Source organism: Carettochelys insculpta, chromosome 27 (assembly GCF_033958435.1).
Source record: "Carettochelys insculpta isolate YL-2023 chromosome 27, ASM3395843v1, whole genome shotgun sequence".
NCBI lineage: Eukaryota > Metazoa > Chordata > Testudines > Carettochelyidae > Carettochelys > Carettochelys insculpta.
Window position 1 is genome coordinate 5084235 of NC_134163.1, and position 16063 is coordinate 5100297.

The 16063-nt window shown below is 53.6% G+C and overlaps 1 protein-coding gene across 20 annotated transcripts in view; it reads left to right on the forward strand.

Annotated features, from left to right (window-relative positions):
* The window catches only part of LOC142002359 (protein unc-13 homolog A-like), a 131729-nt gene that overhangs the window by 57611 nt on the left and 58055 nt on the right, over nt 1-16063 (forward strand). For 16 of the 20 annotated variants that reach the window (XR_012642648.1, XR_012642658.1, XR_012642654.1 and 13 more), the window contains 6 exons: nt 419-534; nt 1137-1300; nt 3016-3178; nt 5728-5796; nt 6190-6279; nt 6667-6801. Coding sequence is in view for 7 of the 20 variants with exons in the window: in XM_074978419.1 (XP_074834520.1) it covers nt 419-534; nt 1137-1300; nt 3016-3178; nt 5728-5796; nt 6190-6279; nt 6667-6801 (737 nt within the window). In the remaining 13 variants the exon portion in view is untranslated. The remainder of the gene's footprint in view (nt 1-418; nt 535-1136; nt 1301-3015; nt 3179-5727; nt 5797-6189; nt 6280-6666; nt 6802-16063) is intronic. The other 4 variants (XR_012642651.1, XR_012642656.1, XR_012642660.1 and 1 more) reach the window with 1 other exon arrangement.

Genomic DNA, 16063 nt, shown 5'->3' on the forward strand with positions numbered 1-16063 from the left:
CTGCCTGGCGTCCCAGCCTTTGTCCTGCCGGGCTTCCTTCCTCGCCTCCCAGGAGGTAGGCCCTTGGGTTCCCTGTCCATTGTACCAGCCCTTCTTGGCACCTGCTCCCAGCTGGGTCCATCTTTCCTCAGCAGGGGTGGTGGGAACTGTTGTGCTACGGGCTGCACATACCTACGCAGCAGGAAACAGTCCTCAATCTGAGAGCTGGATAGACCAAGGCAGGGAATCACCTTATCCCCTTCCATAATGAGGAGCTGAGTCTAGTGATTTGCTTGAAGCCCCCAGGGTCTCAGGGCAAGGCTGGGAAGTGAACCTGTGCTTGGGTATGGCCAAGCCAGCTTCTCCTGCTGCCTTTTGCTGTTGCAAAGGGCCATTCGTGAGCTAACGCTTCGGCTGGTTCCTGCTCTCCTGCCCTCAGACAAGCGGACGGACAAGTCAGCCGTGTCGGGAGCCATCCGGCTGCACATCAGTGTGGAGATAAAGGGAGAGGAGAAGGTGGCACCATACCATGTGCAGTATACCTGCCTGCACGAGGTGAGCCAGGCTCCCAGCTGTCCCACCCTGCCCTGCTGCCTTTAAGAGTCAGGATGCTGGGTTTCAAATGGCTTCACGTTTCAAGTGACTTTGAGCAGCCTGGTCTGAGAGCCCTGGAGAGCACAGGGCTCCTGTCTTCAGCAGAGCGGGCACAGCATGGGCACTGAGTCTGCTGCTCTCTGCCTCCTGCCAGCGTGGCTCAGCTGGCACTCAAAGGACCTGTGTAGGAAGCTTGGTCTCTAGGACTTGTCAACCTGTTTTCCTAGGGTCCCTTATAAATCACCCCCCTCCCCCGCCACCCAAGGTCTGAGTGTCCCTGCCCAATGCCAGCCACGGACCAAGTCTTCTGCAGCACCAAATGCACCCATGCCAGTTGAAAAGGCAGTGTTCGCACAGCCCCTTTGCCTGGTGCAGATGCTCACCCATGGTACAGGGTTGCTGCAGAACTGAGCTTTCCTTTTGCCACATCAGCTTGGCAGTGCCAGGCCTCCGATATACACAGCAGTGTAATAATCCCACCTCAGACCTGCTCGCACTCTGATTCTCCAATTCAGCCCTTGCTTGTGGTGGTCCTGAGGGCTCTCCTCTGTCCCCTGCACTAGAACCTCTTCCACTTTGTGACGGATATCCAGAACAACGGGGTGGTGAAGATCCCTGAGGCCAAGGGGGATGACGCCTGGAAGGTGTACTTTGACGAGACGGCCCAGGAGATCGTGGACGAGTTCGCCATGAGATACGGGGTGGAGTCCATCTACCAGGCCATGACGTGCGTCTCTCCAGCTGCTCCTGGGTTCTCGGAAGGGTTTAAATTAACCCAGGTTAAAGAGACGGGGCCAGCTCCTTGGTGGGGTCACCAGAGCAGCTCCCTGGAAGTCAGCGAGTGGTGCAGCTGAGCCCTGCCCTGTGCCGCAGGAGGGGAGAAAGGCATCAGTGTCCCTGGGTCTCTGTGTGGGGTGTGGGATTCCCCCTCAGCAAGAGCCCCGAGCCTGGATGGCCACTTGCTTTCCCCCCGAGGTGGGTGCAGAGCACTTGGTCAGTCTGACCCTGGGGGTGCACTAGTATCTGCGGGTGCCCCTGCACAGAGGCATGTTAGGCTGACCTGAGGGCCCCCACAACCCCCTAAGTGGGGTCTCTTTTCACGCCTTCTGCCTGTCCTTCCCCCATGCTCCTCCCCTACCTTCCTGCTAGGATAAGGGGTTGGGGCAGGAGCGCAACAGGACAAGCCACTAATCCGCCACTGTTCCTGCACTCCCCGATTCCACAGCACCAGCAAGGAGCACAGTTCCGCCATTCAGAGCAACACCGTGATCCAGCAATGTCCCTCTTCCGGGCTGGCTGCGTCTGGGGTCACTCTGATGGGCCGGGAGGGGGCATGGTGCCTTGGGAGCGTCAGACTGGCTCTGGCTTTAAAAGAGAGGTGCAGAGTACAGTCTGCTCCTAGACATACACATCCAGCATACCCTGTGTGTGCACATATTCTGAGCACACCACATACCCTGCGCGCATGCATCCTGAGCGCACACTCACACCCTGCTCGCACATACCCTGAGCACGTAGGGTGCAGTGGGGGAAGGCTGTGGGGTGGGTTTGCCATGCAAAGGGAGCACACGCACACACTGTGCACACACACATCCTGAGTGCACACACCCTGCACACACACACATCCTGAGCACATGCATACAGCCTGATCACACTTCACATCCTGCGTACACACTGCCACATGCAAAGGCTGGACACACGGACATCCTGAGCACACCACACACACTGCACATGCACACCCCATGCATGTGCACACACACAAACCCTGTATACACTGCACATGCAAACATTCTGAGCACACTGCCACATGCACAATCTGCACACACTGCATAAACTGTGCACGCACACACACCTCACACACACTGCCTCCTGCTCACTCTGCACACACACATTCTGCACACAGCTCACACACTGCACATGCGCACACACCGCGCACTCCACAGACACTTCTAAGTGTATTCTCTGCACATCCTGCATACACTGCCATACACCTCCTACACACCATACACACACTGCACACATTACTATGCACACACCCTACACACATACAGCCTGCATGCAGGCACGCACACCTTGTACACTGCCCACACATGCACACATCCATTCTATACACATGCCTTGCACACCCATTGCACCCACACACTGTACAAACCACTCCCTACACACACCCATTGCACAAGGTGCGCCCCATACGTACGTATGTACATGCATGCATGCATACATACATATGTACATAAACAGATGAACACACCCTATGCACTATCCCCTGCCAACATACCTTGCTCTGCAAAGCACTCCCTTCGCATGGCAAACCCATCCGACAGCCTTCCCCCACTGCACCCTGCGTACCCAGACCCTTCCCAAAGCTAACCCTTAACTCTAATCCTCCCCCACTGGCCCCAGCCCCCACAGGCTTTCAGCCTGTCCTGTCTTCTCTTGCAGACACTTTGCCTGCCTGTCCTCCAAGTACATGTGTCCTGGTGTGCCAGCGGTGATGAGCACCCTTCTAGCCAACATCAATGCCTACTATGCCCACACCACTGCCTCCACCAATGTGTCTGCCTCAGACCGCTTTGCTGCTTCCAATTTCGGGGTAAGTCCGATGGTGCGTAGAACTCTTCTTCCTATTTCTCTTTTCTGGAGTTGGTGGGGAGGGAATAGCAGAAACATCTTCATGGACAGGCCAGTGCTCCCCTTTGGCTGCCACGGGGAAAGCGGGACAATTTATCTTGGAATCAACTATTGGTGCAAATATTTCACCAAAAGGGGTAAAAAAAATTGCTTTTAAAAGCACTGGAAGCTTTGAGTGAAATGTGGACATGACAGTGGTTTTCAAGTACTTAAAAGGGGATTACAAGGAGGAGGGAGAAAAATTGTTCTCCTTGGCCTCTGAGGATAGAACAAGGAGCAATGGGCTTAACCTGCAGCAAGGGAGGTTTAGGTTGAACATTAGGAGAAACTTCCTAACTGTCAGGGTGGTTAAACACTGGAATAAGGTACCTCGGGAGGCTGTGGAAACTCCATTGCTGGAGATATTTAAAAGCAGGTTAGACAGGCACTTATCAGGGATGGTCTACAGACTCTGGACAGTGCTTGGCACTGCTGTGAGTGCAGGGGCTGGACATGATGACCTCTTGAGGTCCCTTCCAGTTCTAGTGTTGTAGGATTCTATGGCTCATTTTTGACCACTTGAAAAAATTGCAGTGAAATCATAAAAAAAAATTACCCTGTTGATGCCAAAAACCCCTCCTGCTACCCACCAGCAGAAAGCAGATCTTCATAGGTGCACAGCCCTAGCAAAACCCTCAGTGTTTTCACCAATGCCCCCTGTGTATTTTGCATGGCCCAGCTAGTTCTTGGTGAAACCACCCTGGTTCTGTGGGTCTCAGCAGAACCCCAAACTCCCCAACCCATCCAGTTTGGACAAACCTCCATTTTGCATTAGGGCTTTGATCCTGCAGTGACCAGGGCATATATTTGACTGACTGATCTCAGGGGAGTTTTCATGTGTGTAAGGGAAAGTATGTGTGTAAGTGCTAGGACATGGGGCTAGAAATTAACCCCAGGAAGGGATGATTAACATGTTCAAGGTTAGTTAAGTTAAAATGCTGGTTCAGTTCCTGATCTCTGTTCACCCAGTGTAATTCTGCAACAACCCATCAAAGTCCCTGCTAGCAATTCCCTTCTTTCACAGCCAGGCCTTGCAAACAGCAGTACAGGCAGGATAGCACGTCCCAGCGGGGGGCCAGCATCCTGGCCATCTTGGCAATCTTTTAGGCACAGGCTCAGTCCCTTTCCATACTGGCTGCTGGGCAATGGGGCATCTACCTACCGACAGAGCTTAGTTACTAGTGTTCATTATTTATTGAGTGCTTATGGGGCACAAGCTGTAGCCTGAATGTCCTGGCTTAGGTCTCTGCTGTCCTGTGGTGTAAAGTGACTCCAGAGAATTCAGTGGAATCACTCCAGATTTACAGCCAGATTCCAGCTGTTGGTGTTTATTGTGGAAAAGTTCCCACCGGTCTCACTGAGTAGAGACTTCAGGCCCATTTAAGGTGGCATGATAGAACTGTACAACTGGAAGAGACCTCAAGAGGTTTTCTTGTCCTGTCCTCTGTGCTCCCAGCAGGACTGAGCATTATCTAGGCCATCCCTGATGGGTGTTTGTCTGACTTGCTCTTAAAACCCCACAAAGATGGAGATTCTACAACCTCCTGGGTAATTTATTCCAGTGCTTTTCTGTTCTGAAAGGAAGTTTTTCCCTAATGTTTAACCTAAACCTGCTTGGCTGCAATTCAAGCCTATTGCTTCCTGTCCTGTCCTCAGAGGCTAAGGAGAGCAATTTTCCTCCTACCTCCTTGTAACACCCTTTTTTGTATTTGAAAACTGTTATCCAGGCCACTCTGTCTTCATTTCTCCAATTAAATAAATGCAGGGGTTTTTCCATCTTCCCTCATGGGCAGTGTTCCCTGTACACTGAGTACTTGGGTGGCCACCCAGGAGTGATTCGGCTGCCAGTCAGCTGATTAGCTGAGCGTCCACAGCTGGCAGCCTGTGTGTCTCCTGGTGGTGCACATTTGCACATGCCTCAGTGCATGTGACAAAATTCATTCCACCCTGGATGGAAAATAAAAATAGCAGGACCCCTACTCATAGGTCATGTTTCCTGGGCCTTTCATCCTTGTTGCTCTTCTCTGGACTTCCCAGTTTGTCCACATCATTCTTGAAATGTTCCACCTATGTTACAGCCCAGTTTAGGGCTATGTACCTGCTAGCAGAGCCAGTGGCAGAGGAGACCCCCAGACTCCACTGCAGTGGATCTAAAGGAGATACTCTATTGAGGCTACTGGGCTCAGCCCAGGCAGTTCTCTCTAACTCCCATCCCAGTGTCACCAGACAGGATGGGCTGATGACCTGGCTAGCACTAAGCATACCAGAGAGATCAGAGCCAGCTTTGATAAACATGCTCCCCTCACCTAGCACAGCTCTGCTGAAACCCACCCTGCCTATGGCAGCCCCTCCGCAGGGGGCAGCTGCAAAGGGCCGGGGGGCAGACCGGTCAGCCTTGCCCTGGGAATGGGCTGGAGTGAGGAGGGGGAATAGGCACTGGTCACCGTGCTCTCATTTACCTGGCACCGGGATGTGTCTTTGCAGAAGGAGCGCTTCGTGAAGCTGCTGGACCAGCTACACAACTCGCTCCGGATCGACCTGTCCATGTATCGGGTAAGGGGATGAGCCCCACACGTGCGGGGGAGTGCTGGCAGTCTTTTAACCAGGCTTCAGAGCAGCTCTGTGATCACCTGCAGCCTCGTGCCTTGTGTGAGCAGTCTCCTGCCACCAGCCTAGAGCCTCTCAAGGGCTGTTTCTGTTACTGCCACATCCCCGTTATGTGCCTCAGTTTCCACAGCTATGGGAAGAGTTCTGCTCAGCTTGGAGCACTGGGGATGTGACTGGGAGTTTTTCCATTTGCCTCAGTGGGAGCAGGATTGGTGTTAAGCCCTTAGGGGGCTCTGAAATGCCAGCTGGGTGTCTGTCCATCCACCCGTCTTCTCCCCTTCCCCACCCCCTTGCTCTCCTCCCCGTCATGCAGCCCACTAATTGTCTCTCTCTTTCCAGAACAACTTCCCAGCTAGCAGCCCAGAGAGGCTTCAGGATCTCAAGTCCACAGTGGATCTGTTAACTAGCATCACCTTCTTCCGAATGAAGGTAACACCCAGGCCTGCTGGCTGGCTCCCAGTCAAAGGGAAGAACCCCACAGGGGCGAGAGTAGCCGCTGCTTGCAGAATGCAACTGAGAAGCTGAGCCAGAGCCCGACAGGAGTTGTAGCACTCCCGTGCCATGGGTCTGCCTGGCCAGCTGGTGGGCCAGGAGGGGTCTCAGCCCCAGGGGTGTTGTGCTGAGGAAAAGGGATGTGGGCACTGAGTGAGGCTCCTAGCATAACTAGGGGGACCTGTGATGCATCCCATGGCAGCTCCCTGTGGTGTGGAGTCTCCCCACTGGCAGCTGAGCCTGAACAGCCTGAGCTCCTGGAGGAATCAGTCTGGGGAGACAGGCATTGCAACACGCAACCCGTCTCCCTTCCCCATCCCGCAGGTGCAGGAACTGCAGAGCCCACCCCGGGCCAGCCAGGTGGTGAAGGACTGCGTGAAAGCCTGCCTCAACTCCACCTACGAGTACATCTTCAACAACTGCCACGAGCTGTACAGCCGCGAGTACCAGACCGACCCTGTGAGTGGGGCCAGGGAGCCCAGCCTGGCTGCCCTCCACTCTGCCATGTGCAAAGGCTGTGTGACAGGCAGGGGGCTCTGGGGGATGGGGTGGCGCTCACATGCTCCCTGAGCGCTTCACCCAAGTGAGGCTTTGGAAAGCTTTTGCTGGGGACAGAGCTGCTTTCCTCTCAGCTCCTGGTTAACAAGAATCTCAGCTCCAAGCTCCCAAGTGCAGCAGCTTTCCTCCGAGCGGCCCCCTTTACCCCATCCTGTGACCAGCTCTCCTTCACAGCCTGATTCTCCACCCTGGACTGGCTCTGCTGGTTGCGGATTGGGCCCAGAGGAGCTGGCAGCCATCTCCCGATTGGCAGGGGTGTGTGGCTGTCACAGATTGGGGGGTTCCCATGCCCTGCACCCCCCAGTCACTGTCAGATGTGACTCCCATTCAGCAGGGAGAACAGAAGGTTTATTAGCTGACAAGGACACAGTGTAGAACAGACTTAGAATCATAGAACACTAGAGCTGGAAGGGACCTTAAGAGATCATTAAGTCCAGCCCCTGGCCCTTGCAGCAGGACCAAGCACCATCTAGACTGTTCTCAAAAGATGTCTGTCTAACCTGCTGTTAAATATCTCCAGTGGTGGAGATTCTATAACCTCCCTAGGCAATTTATTCCAGTGTTTAACTACCCTGACAGTTAGGAAGTTTCTCCTAATGTTCAACTTAAACCTCCCTTGCTGCAGTTTAAGCCCATTGCTCCTCATCCTATCCGCAGAATCCAAGGAGAAAAATTTTTCTCCCTCTTCCTTGTAACCCTCTTTAAGGTATGTGAAGACCGCTATGATGTCCCCTCTCAGTCTTCTCTTTTCTAAACTAAACAAGCCCAGTTCTTTCAGTCGTCCCTCATAGCTCATGTACTTTAGACCTTTGGTCATTCTTGTTGCTCTCCTCTGGACCTTCTCCAAATCTCTCTTGAAATGTGGTGCCCAGAACTGGATACAACACTCCAACTGAGGCCTAATGAGCACTTAGTGGAGCGGAAGAATGACTTCCCATGTCTTGCTCTCAACACTCCTGTTTGTGCATCCCAGAATCTTGTTTGCTCTCTTTGCAACAGCATCACACTGTTGATTCATATTTTGCTTGTGATCCACTATGACTCTTAGATCCCTTTCCTCAGTGGTCCTTCCTAGACACTTGTTTTCCATTCTATGGCTATATCTACACTAGCACAAAACTTCGAAATGGCCACGCAAATAGCCGTTTCGAAGATTAGTAATGAGCTGTTCTTCTTCGAGTGTCCCCATGGGTGCTCCACAATAGGTGTCGGGCTTGCCCGGCGCCGCAGATCGGATCTTCCAAGCAGTTTCTGCCGGACCGCGCATGCGCCAGCGCGCACCGCTCCCTTGCGCGCTCCTGGCCATGTGCGCGATCCGGTCCCCGCCAGTTCCTCTTAACCGCCGTCGGCTGCAGACGGAATCCGAACTAGGCTAAGGCCAAGTAGCGTATTCAATGACTTTAACTGTTTTTCTTTAAAGTTTTTCAAGTACTTAGGCTACTGCAAGTTAGCCGGTTGTTATTTTTGCAAAAAAAAAAAAACAAAAGCAACAAACGAACTACAAGCGGGACAGCTTCAATCCAGTCCCAGTAACAAGCGCCGGAGGCCAGGATCATAGGGCCATCAGCCCTCCTGCTGCGGCAGGCCATCGGAAGGGGAAAACAGCACAGAGAAGGTGCTAAGTACCCGTTTAACAACTGAAAGACTCACCAACAATGTCCTCTTCAGGATTTAAAAAATGTGAGTCCTGCCGAGAGGCGATGCCAGCGTCCGATGGGCACAGTCTATGCATAAGGTGCCTTGGGGAGTCCCATGTTGCACAGAAATGCTCCTTCTGTGCTAAATTAACAGCCAGAGCAAGGAGAGACAGGGAGATGCGGCTTAAAATGCTGCTTTTTGATAAGGCCCTCCAGCCAGACGTGCCGGAGCGGCCGCAGCAGGAGGGACCCTCCGGGGCCCATAAAAGGAAAGCTGCCTCCCTCACCCCATCAGCGCAAAAACGGAGGAAAGCCTCCCCAGCCCGATCCCTGCCGGCAGCAACAGCGAGCGGGACGGGAGGAGCGAGCAGCCCCCAGCCGCAGCAACAGCTGATCGGCGGCAGCACGGAGAGCCACGTGGAAGCGGCTCAGCCTCCGATAATCAGCCAGCCGCCCCGCACCGTAGGCAGGGCGGCGGCTAAACAAGCGCCGGTACCGGCGGCACCGCAGGCAGCGGCACCGACCCCCGGGGAACCAGTGGTGCAGAGCGCTCAGGCACGCAGCCTGCAGGCACCGAAGGACACCGCACGTGTGGCACCGCCTTCGAGCGTGCCTAGCACGGTGCGGACAGGGCCGGGATCCCCTGTGCGTCAGGGGGCGGAGTTACCTCCTCCAGGGAGGGGGAAGGCTGCACACAAGAGGAGGCATTGCAGCCCCTCTCCGGACAGGGCTGTGGAGTTGCTTTCTCACAGCCCTCCGCTTATGTTGCAGACTCCAACCAGAAGGCAGGGGTCCCCCCTAGCCTACCCAGAGCCCCCTTCTCCATTTTTGCAACCAGCCTCACCCTGGCTGGGACCACCTTCACCCTTCCTGGGGTTTGAACCACTGGACTATTATGCAAAATCGCTCTCTCCAGTGTCTCGACGATCTCCCTCCCCCAGACGCAGAGGGTATGCACCAAGGGAGTGGTCTAGGTCACCTTCCCAAGAACAGTGCCTACACTGCCATGGTCGCCCCTACCACGCGGGGCATAGACACCATCAGCAATCTACTAGGGAAAGATCCCCACAGACGATCTCGTACCCCCGAGGGCAATTGCGACCGGGGACAGAGACTCAAGCATCTCAGGGGGGACTGGTTATGGAACCCCGAGATTTTCCCTCACAAACCTCTAGCGAGAGGGTGTACCATCACCAGCAGGAACCGGAAGGGTCCAGAGAGACGTATCCCAGCGGTTCCTCGCTCTCCTCCCCGGACGAGGCTACGGCCCCGGGGGACATCCATCCTCCGGACGATCTCAAACAGTTTCAAGAGCTGTTTAAGAGGGTGGCCTTCACGCAAGGCATCCAGACAGCAGAGGTGCAAGAGAAACACCATAAGCTCCTCAAAAATTTGAGACCTCCGGCCTCCTCCAGAGTAGCAATACTGCTTGATGAAGCGATCTTAGAGTCCGCCACTACGATATGGCAGACCCCTGCGACTATTCCGCCTGTCCAAAAGAGAGCGGATAAGAAATACTTCGTGCCGGCGAAGGGCATGGAGTTCCTGTTCAGCCACCCACAGCCAAATTCCTTGGTGGTGGAGTCGTCGCAACAAAGATCAAAGACATCTCAATTCAGGACAGGGGGAACAGACAAAGATGCTAAGAAGCTAGAGCTGTTCGGCAGAAAGGTCTACTCCTCCTCCACTTTAATGTTGCGAATGGCAAATTACGCAGCGCACTTAGCGAACCATAATTTCGACAACTATTCCAGGTTAACCTCCCTCATGGACTCGCTTCCAGAGGACAAAAAGCCGGTGCTCAAGGCCATAGTGCAAGAAGGCTACGCGGCCTCGAGGATGGGAGTTCAGATCGCCCTGGACGTTGCAGACACAGCAGCACATTCCACAGCAACGGCAGTGGTGATGTGAAGGGAGTCCTGGCTCCAGACTTCGGGTATACCGAGGGATCTGCAGGCGAAGATAGTTGACCTTCCCTTCGACTCGCAGAAGCTGTTTGCTGAATCAACTGACTCGGTCCTTCATTGCAGTAAAGATTCAAGAGCCACACTCAGGACCCTGGGGATTTACACCCCTCCATACACAAAGAAAAGGTACTAACCTCAACAAAGACGGTACCAGTACCAGCAACAGCGCCCCCAGTACCACAGGGGTTACGAGCAAGGGCGACATCAACAGCACCAGCAGTACAGAACTCCCAGGCGACGTTCCCAACAGAGCCGTGCGTCCTTGGGGCGGGGCCAAAGGCCACAAGTTTGACATACAGATCCAGGGCTGCGCCATTACTACCATCGCACAAGGTCATCCGAAGCGATTATTCCACCATCGCCTCCGACCATTCTATGACCAGTGGCAAAGGATCACCACAGACAAAGGGGTGCTGGAGATCATAGCCACGGGGTATGCCATCCCCTTCCAGTCGCTCCCACCGTCATGACCTCCACCCAAGCCCCACCTCCAGGAGGCCTCCCATGTAGCGAGGCTCAGGCAGGAGGTGGCCCATCTCATGCTCATAGGGGCAGTGGAAAGAGTGCCGGAGCAACTGCAAGGGAAAGGGTTCTACTCCAGGTACTTCCTCACGGAGAAAAAGACAGGAGGCTGGAGGCCCATCTTAGACCTTCGCGGCCTCAACAGGTACCTGCGCAAGCAACGTTTTCGGATGACCACAATCGCCTCCATCCTTACAGCACTGGACGATGGAGACTGGTTCGCAGCCCTCGATTTACAAGACGCGTACTTCCACATAACTATCCATCCGGCTCACCGGCGATTCCTCCGGTTCATGGTAGGCAACGAACACTTCCAATACAAGGTCCTACCGTTTGGCCTCTCCTCGGCCCCCAGAGTCTTCACCAAGACCTTGGCAGTGGTGTCAGCCTACCTGCACAGAGAGGGGGTATTTATATTCCCGTATCTGGACGACTGCCTACTCAAAGGGGCCTCGAAGTGGGAGGTTCTGCGCATGATACGCGTCACAGCAAACACGTTCTCTTCACTCGGCCTGGTTATCAATCTGGCAAAATCAAAAATAGACCCCACACAGGACATAGAGTTCATAGGGGCTCGCATAAACTCGGTTACAGCGAGAGTGTATCTACCAGAGGCTCACTTTCAGGCCATCGGTTCCCTCGTGCAGGTCATCACCTTCAGCCCTACGGTGCCGGTCTTGATGTGCTTGCAGCTGCTGGGCCACATGGCAGCGGTGACGTTCGTAGTACAGAACGCCAGGTTACACATGCGCAGCATGCAGCACTGGCTGGCGAGTGTATACAAACCGGCAGTACACACCGTTCACAGGGTGGTGTCGCCCACAGCCGGAGTGCGCAAATCCCTACAATGGTGGGTAAACCCCAGGAACCTGCTAACAGGGGTACCCTTCCACCAGCCGCAGATATCGGTTTTTCTCACTACAGATGCCTCCCTCATAGGGTGGGGAGCGCACATGGGCGAAGAGGTGACTCAAGGACTGTGGTCACCCACGGAACAGTCACTGCACATAAATATACTGGAGCTCAGAGCAGTGTTCAACGCCTGCAGACACTTTCGAGACCACATACAAGGCAAAGTCGTCGGGATCAGTACAGACAATACCTCCACCATGTTTTATATAAACAGGCAAGGAGGAGCTCGATCCCATGCCTTATGCGCGGAAGCAATCCGCTTATGGAACTGGTGCATCGCCAACAATATAATCTTGAAAGCCTCATACTTGCTGGGTGCGCACAATGTGAAGGCAGACCAGCTGAGCAGGCGTTTTGCACTCACACACGAGTGGCAGATCCGTCCCGATCTGCTACGGCCGATTTTCCACGCATGGGGTTTTCCCCAGATAGACCTGTTTGCCACTCAGCACAACAAGAAGTGCCCACGATTCTGCTCCAGGGCAGGACTGGGATGGGGGTCCCTGGGGGACGCGTTCGCGATCCCGTGGAGGGGCCCCCTGCTTTATGCGTTTCCTCCCACAGTGCTGATCCACAAAGTCTTGCAGAAAGCCAGAAGGGAAAGGGCCCGGATGATCCTGATAGTCCCAACATGGGATCGACAACAATGGTTCCCCCTACTCCTGCGCATGTCGGACCGTCCACTGATGCCTCTTCCAGTGGCGCCGGATCTGCTCACGCAAGCCCAGGGGTCCATAGTGCACCCGTACCCCCAAAGCCTGCGACTGCAAGCATGGTTAATCCATGGCTCAGCTCCCTAGAGAGCACATGCACAGTGGAAGTACAGCAGGTCCTAGAAAGTAGCAGGAGGACTTCCACCAGGAAGACCTACAAGCAAAAATGGACTCGCTTCACGGCTTGGTGTTCTACCAAACAGCTGGCCCCCCTTTTGGTGCCTATACCTACAATACTAGAGTATTTACTGGACCTCAAGAGAGGAGGACTCTCGCTATCCTCGTTGAAGGTCCACCTTGCCACCATCTCAGCGTTCAGACATGAGGAGGAAGGGCACACGGTGTTCGCCCACCCTATGGTTACCAGGTTCCTCAAAGGGTTGGTAAACCTATACCCCCCTCGGAAACCGATTCCACCTTCGTGGAACTTGGACCTGGTGCTTACCACGCTAATGGGACCACCGTTCGAGCCCTTGGCCACGGTTCCCCTCCGCCTCCTTACAATAAAGACGACCTTTCTTCTTGCAATTACGTCAGCTCGCAGGGTGAGCGAGCTCGCGGCAGTCATGGCAACACCACCCTGCACTGTTTTTTCCAAGGAGGCGGTAACCATACGGCTGCATCCAGCCTTTGTTCCCAAAGTTTCTTCCGAGTTTCACATTAACGAACCTATTGTTCTACCCTCGTTTTATCCAAAGCCTCATAACTCCAACGAAGAGGCACGCCTACACCTCCTGGACGTGAGGAGGGCGCTAGCCTTCTACGTAGACAGGACCAAGTCCTTCCGGAAAACAGATAGACTCCTAGTCTCCCTCGCTCCCAAATCGAAAGGAGAAGGTCTCTCCTCGCAGAGAATCTCAAAGCACATTGTATCCTGCATAAAAATGTGCTACGAGCTCAAAAAGACTCCTTTATCGGCCACTTCCAGGGCTCATTCCACTAGGGCGGTGGCGGCATCAACAGCCTTTTTCAAGGGCGTTGCGTTAAAAGACATTTGCAGAGCGGCGACCTGGTCATCCTACGACACCTTCGCCAAACATTACGCCCTTCACAGGGTATTCCAAGAGGATACCTGTCTCTCTGCAGTGGTCCTCTCGGGGACAAGCTGCACATAATCCGATTACCCACCTCCTATCTTGGGTTACTGCTGGGTAGTCACCTATTGTGGAGCACCCACGGGGACACTCGAAGAAGAAAGAAAAGTTACTGACCGTAGTAACGGTGGTTCTTCGAGATGTGTCCCCGTGGGTGCTCCACTACCCGCCCATCCTCCCCGCCTCGGATCTCTGTTAGTGTTTTGCAGGGGCACCCGAGGCGGTTGGTCGAGGAACTGGCGGGGACCGGATCGCGCACATGGCCAGGAGCGCGCAAGGGAGCAGCGTGCGCCGGCGCATGCGCGGTCCGGCAGAAACTGCTTGGAAGATCCGATCTGCGGCGCCGGGCAAGCCCGACACCTATTGTGGAGCACCCACGGGGACACATCTCGAAGAACCACCGTTACTACGGTGAGTAACTTTTCTTTGAAATGCATATTCAGCACCTCATTAGCATGCTGGCAGCCGTGGCTCTTTGAAATTGTCGGTTTTCGCTGCTGCGTAGCTTGTCCAGACGGGTCCTTTTTGAAAGGACCCCGCCAACTTCGAAATCCCCTTATTCCTATCAGCAGATTGGAATTGGAGACAGTCCAGAGAAGAGCAACAAGAATGATCAAAGGTCTAGAGAACATGAGCTATGAGGGATGACTGAAAGAACTGGGCTTGTTTAGTTAGAAAATCAGCATATTGGAATAAGGGGATTTTGAAGTTGGTGGGGTCCTTTCAAAAAGGACCCCCATATGGACAAGCCGCACAGCAGTGAAAAGCAGCAATTTTGAAGAGCTGCAGCTGCCAGCATGCTGATGAGGTGCTGAATATGCATTTCCGCACCTCGTTAGTAATCTTTGAAATGGCTATTTGCATGGCCATTTCGAAGTTTTGTGCTAGCGTAGACACGTCCTATATGTATGAAGCTGATTGTTTCTTCCTACGTGGAGCACTTTGCATTTATCCTTTATTAACCTTCATCCTGTTTACCTCAGACCATTTCTCCACTTTGTCCAGATCATTATGAATTCTGACCCTGTCTTCCAAAGCAGTTAGAACCCCTTGCAGCTTGGTATCATCTGCAAACTTAATAAGCATACTGTCTATGCCAATATCTACATCGTTGATGAAGATATTGAATAGAACGAATCCCAAAACAAACCATGTGGAACCCCACTTGTTCTGCCCTGTCAGCATGACTGCAAACCATTCATAACTACTCTCTGAGAACAGTTATCCAGCCAGTTATACACACACCTTAGAGTAGCTCAGCTTGGTCTGCTTGGAGGTATAGCTCAGTGGTTTGCTCATTGGCCTGCTAAACACAGGGCTGTGAATTCAATCCTTTAGTGGGCTGTGTAGGGATCTGGGGCACATAGTTTTTTTTCTTTTTTTTTAAATAAATAAATCTGTTAGGGGATAGTGGTGGGTCCTGCTGTGACGTCAGGGGACTGGACTCCATGACCACTGAAGGCCCCTTCCAGCTCTGTGAGTTAGGGATATCTCCATATTCTAGCCCCATCAGGTTCTATTTGCCTAGTTTATTGATTAAAAAAAAATCGTGCAAAACCATATCAAATGTCTTGCTAAAGTCTAGGTATACAACACCCACCGCCTCTCCCTTACCCACAGGACTTGTTATGTCAAAGAAAGCTAGCAGATTGGTCTGGAATAATTTATTCTTCTCATATCCATGCTGGCTGTTACCTTGTACTTGTCAGCACAGAGACAGAAGCAGTCAGTTAAATCCACTTTGGGGAGAGGGGCCCAGAGGGGTCCCCGAGCCAGGGCCCTGGCCCTCCTCCTTCCTCTCCAGCCAGAGCAGACTGCCCCACTCAATTGTCCAGTTCCAATTCAAACCAGCCAGGCCCCTCCTCCTGTCCTTGTCCTGTTTCCCTGGGGAAGAAAAGTGTCACCTGGTAACTGGGTTACAAAGAGCCTGGAGGCCCATCTGTTGGGTCCAAAGCTAGTGTCTGACTCTGGGTCCTCACGATGGGAAGCTCTGCAGCCCATTTGCTCTGTAGAGCATCACCCTGTGTAAGGCTCAGGTGAACCACAGGGCAGGAGACAGGCGTCTCTGAGAGCGCGTGCTAGCTGGCTGGGATCTCCTCTCCCGGGAAGGGCTCAGTGCTGTGAAAAGCTGAACTTTGCAGAATGGGATCCAAATCTCCCGGTTTCCCATGCAGGGCCAGAGGGAGATGTGATGTAGTGTGCATGTGTGTGTGAGAGTCAGGCTGGATGTGTAGGTGACAGACTGAAGCGCTCATGCCAGCGAAGGATGACCCCCTCCTGTCTGTAACCTAAGCTGGCAGGTAACACCTCTGTCACTG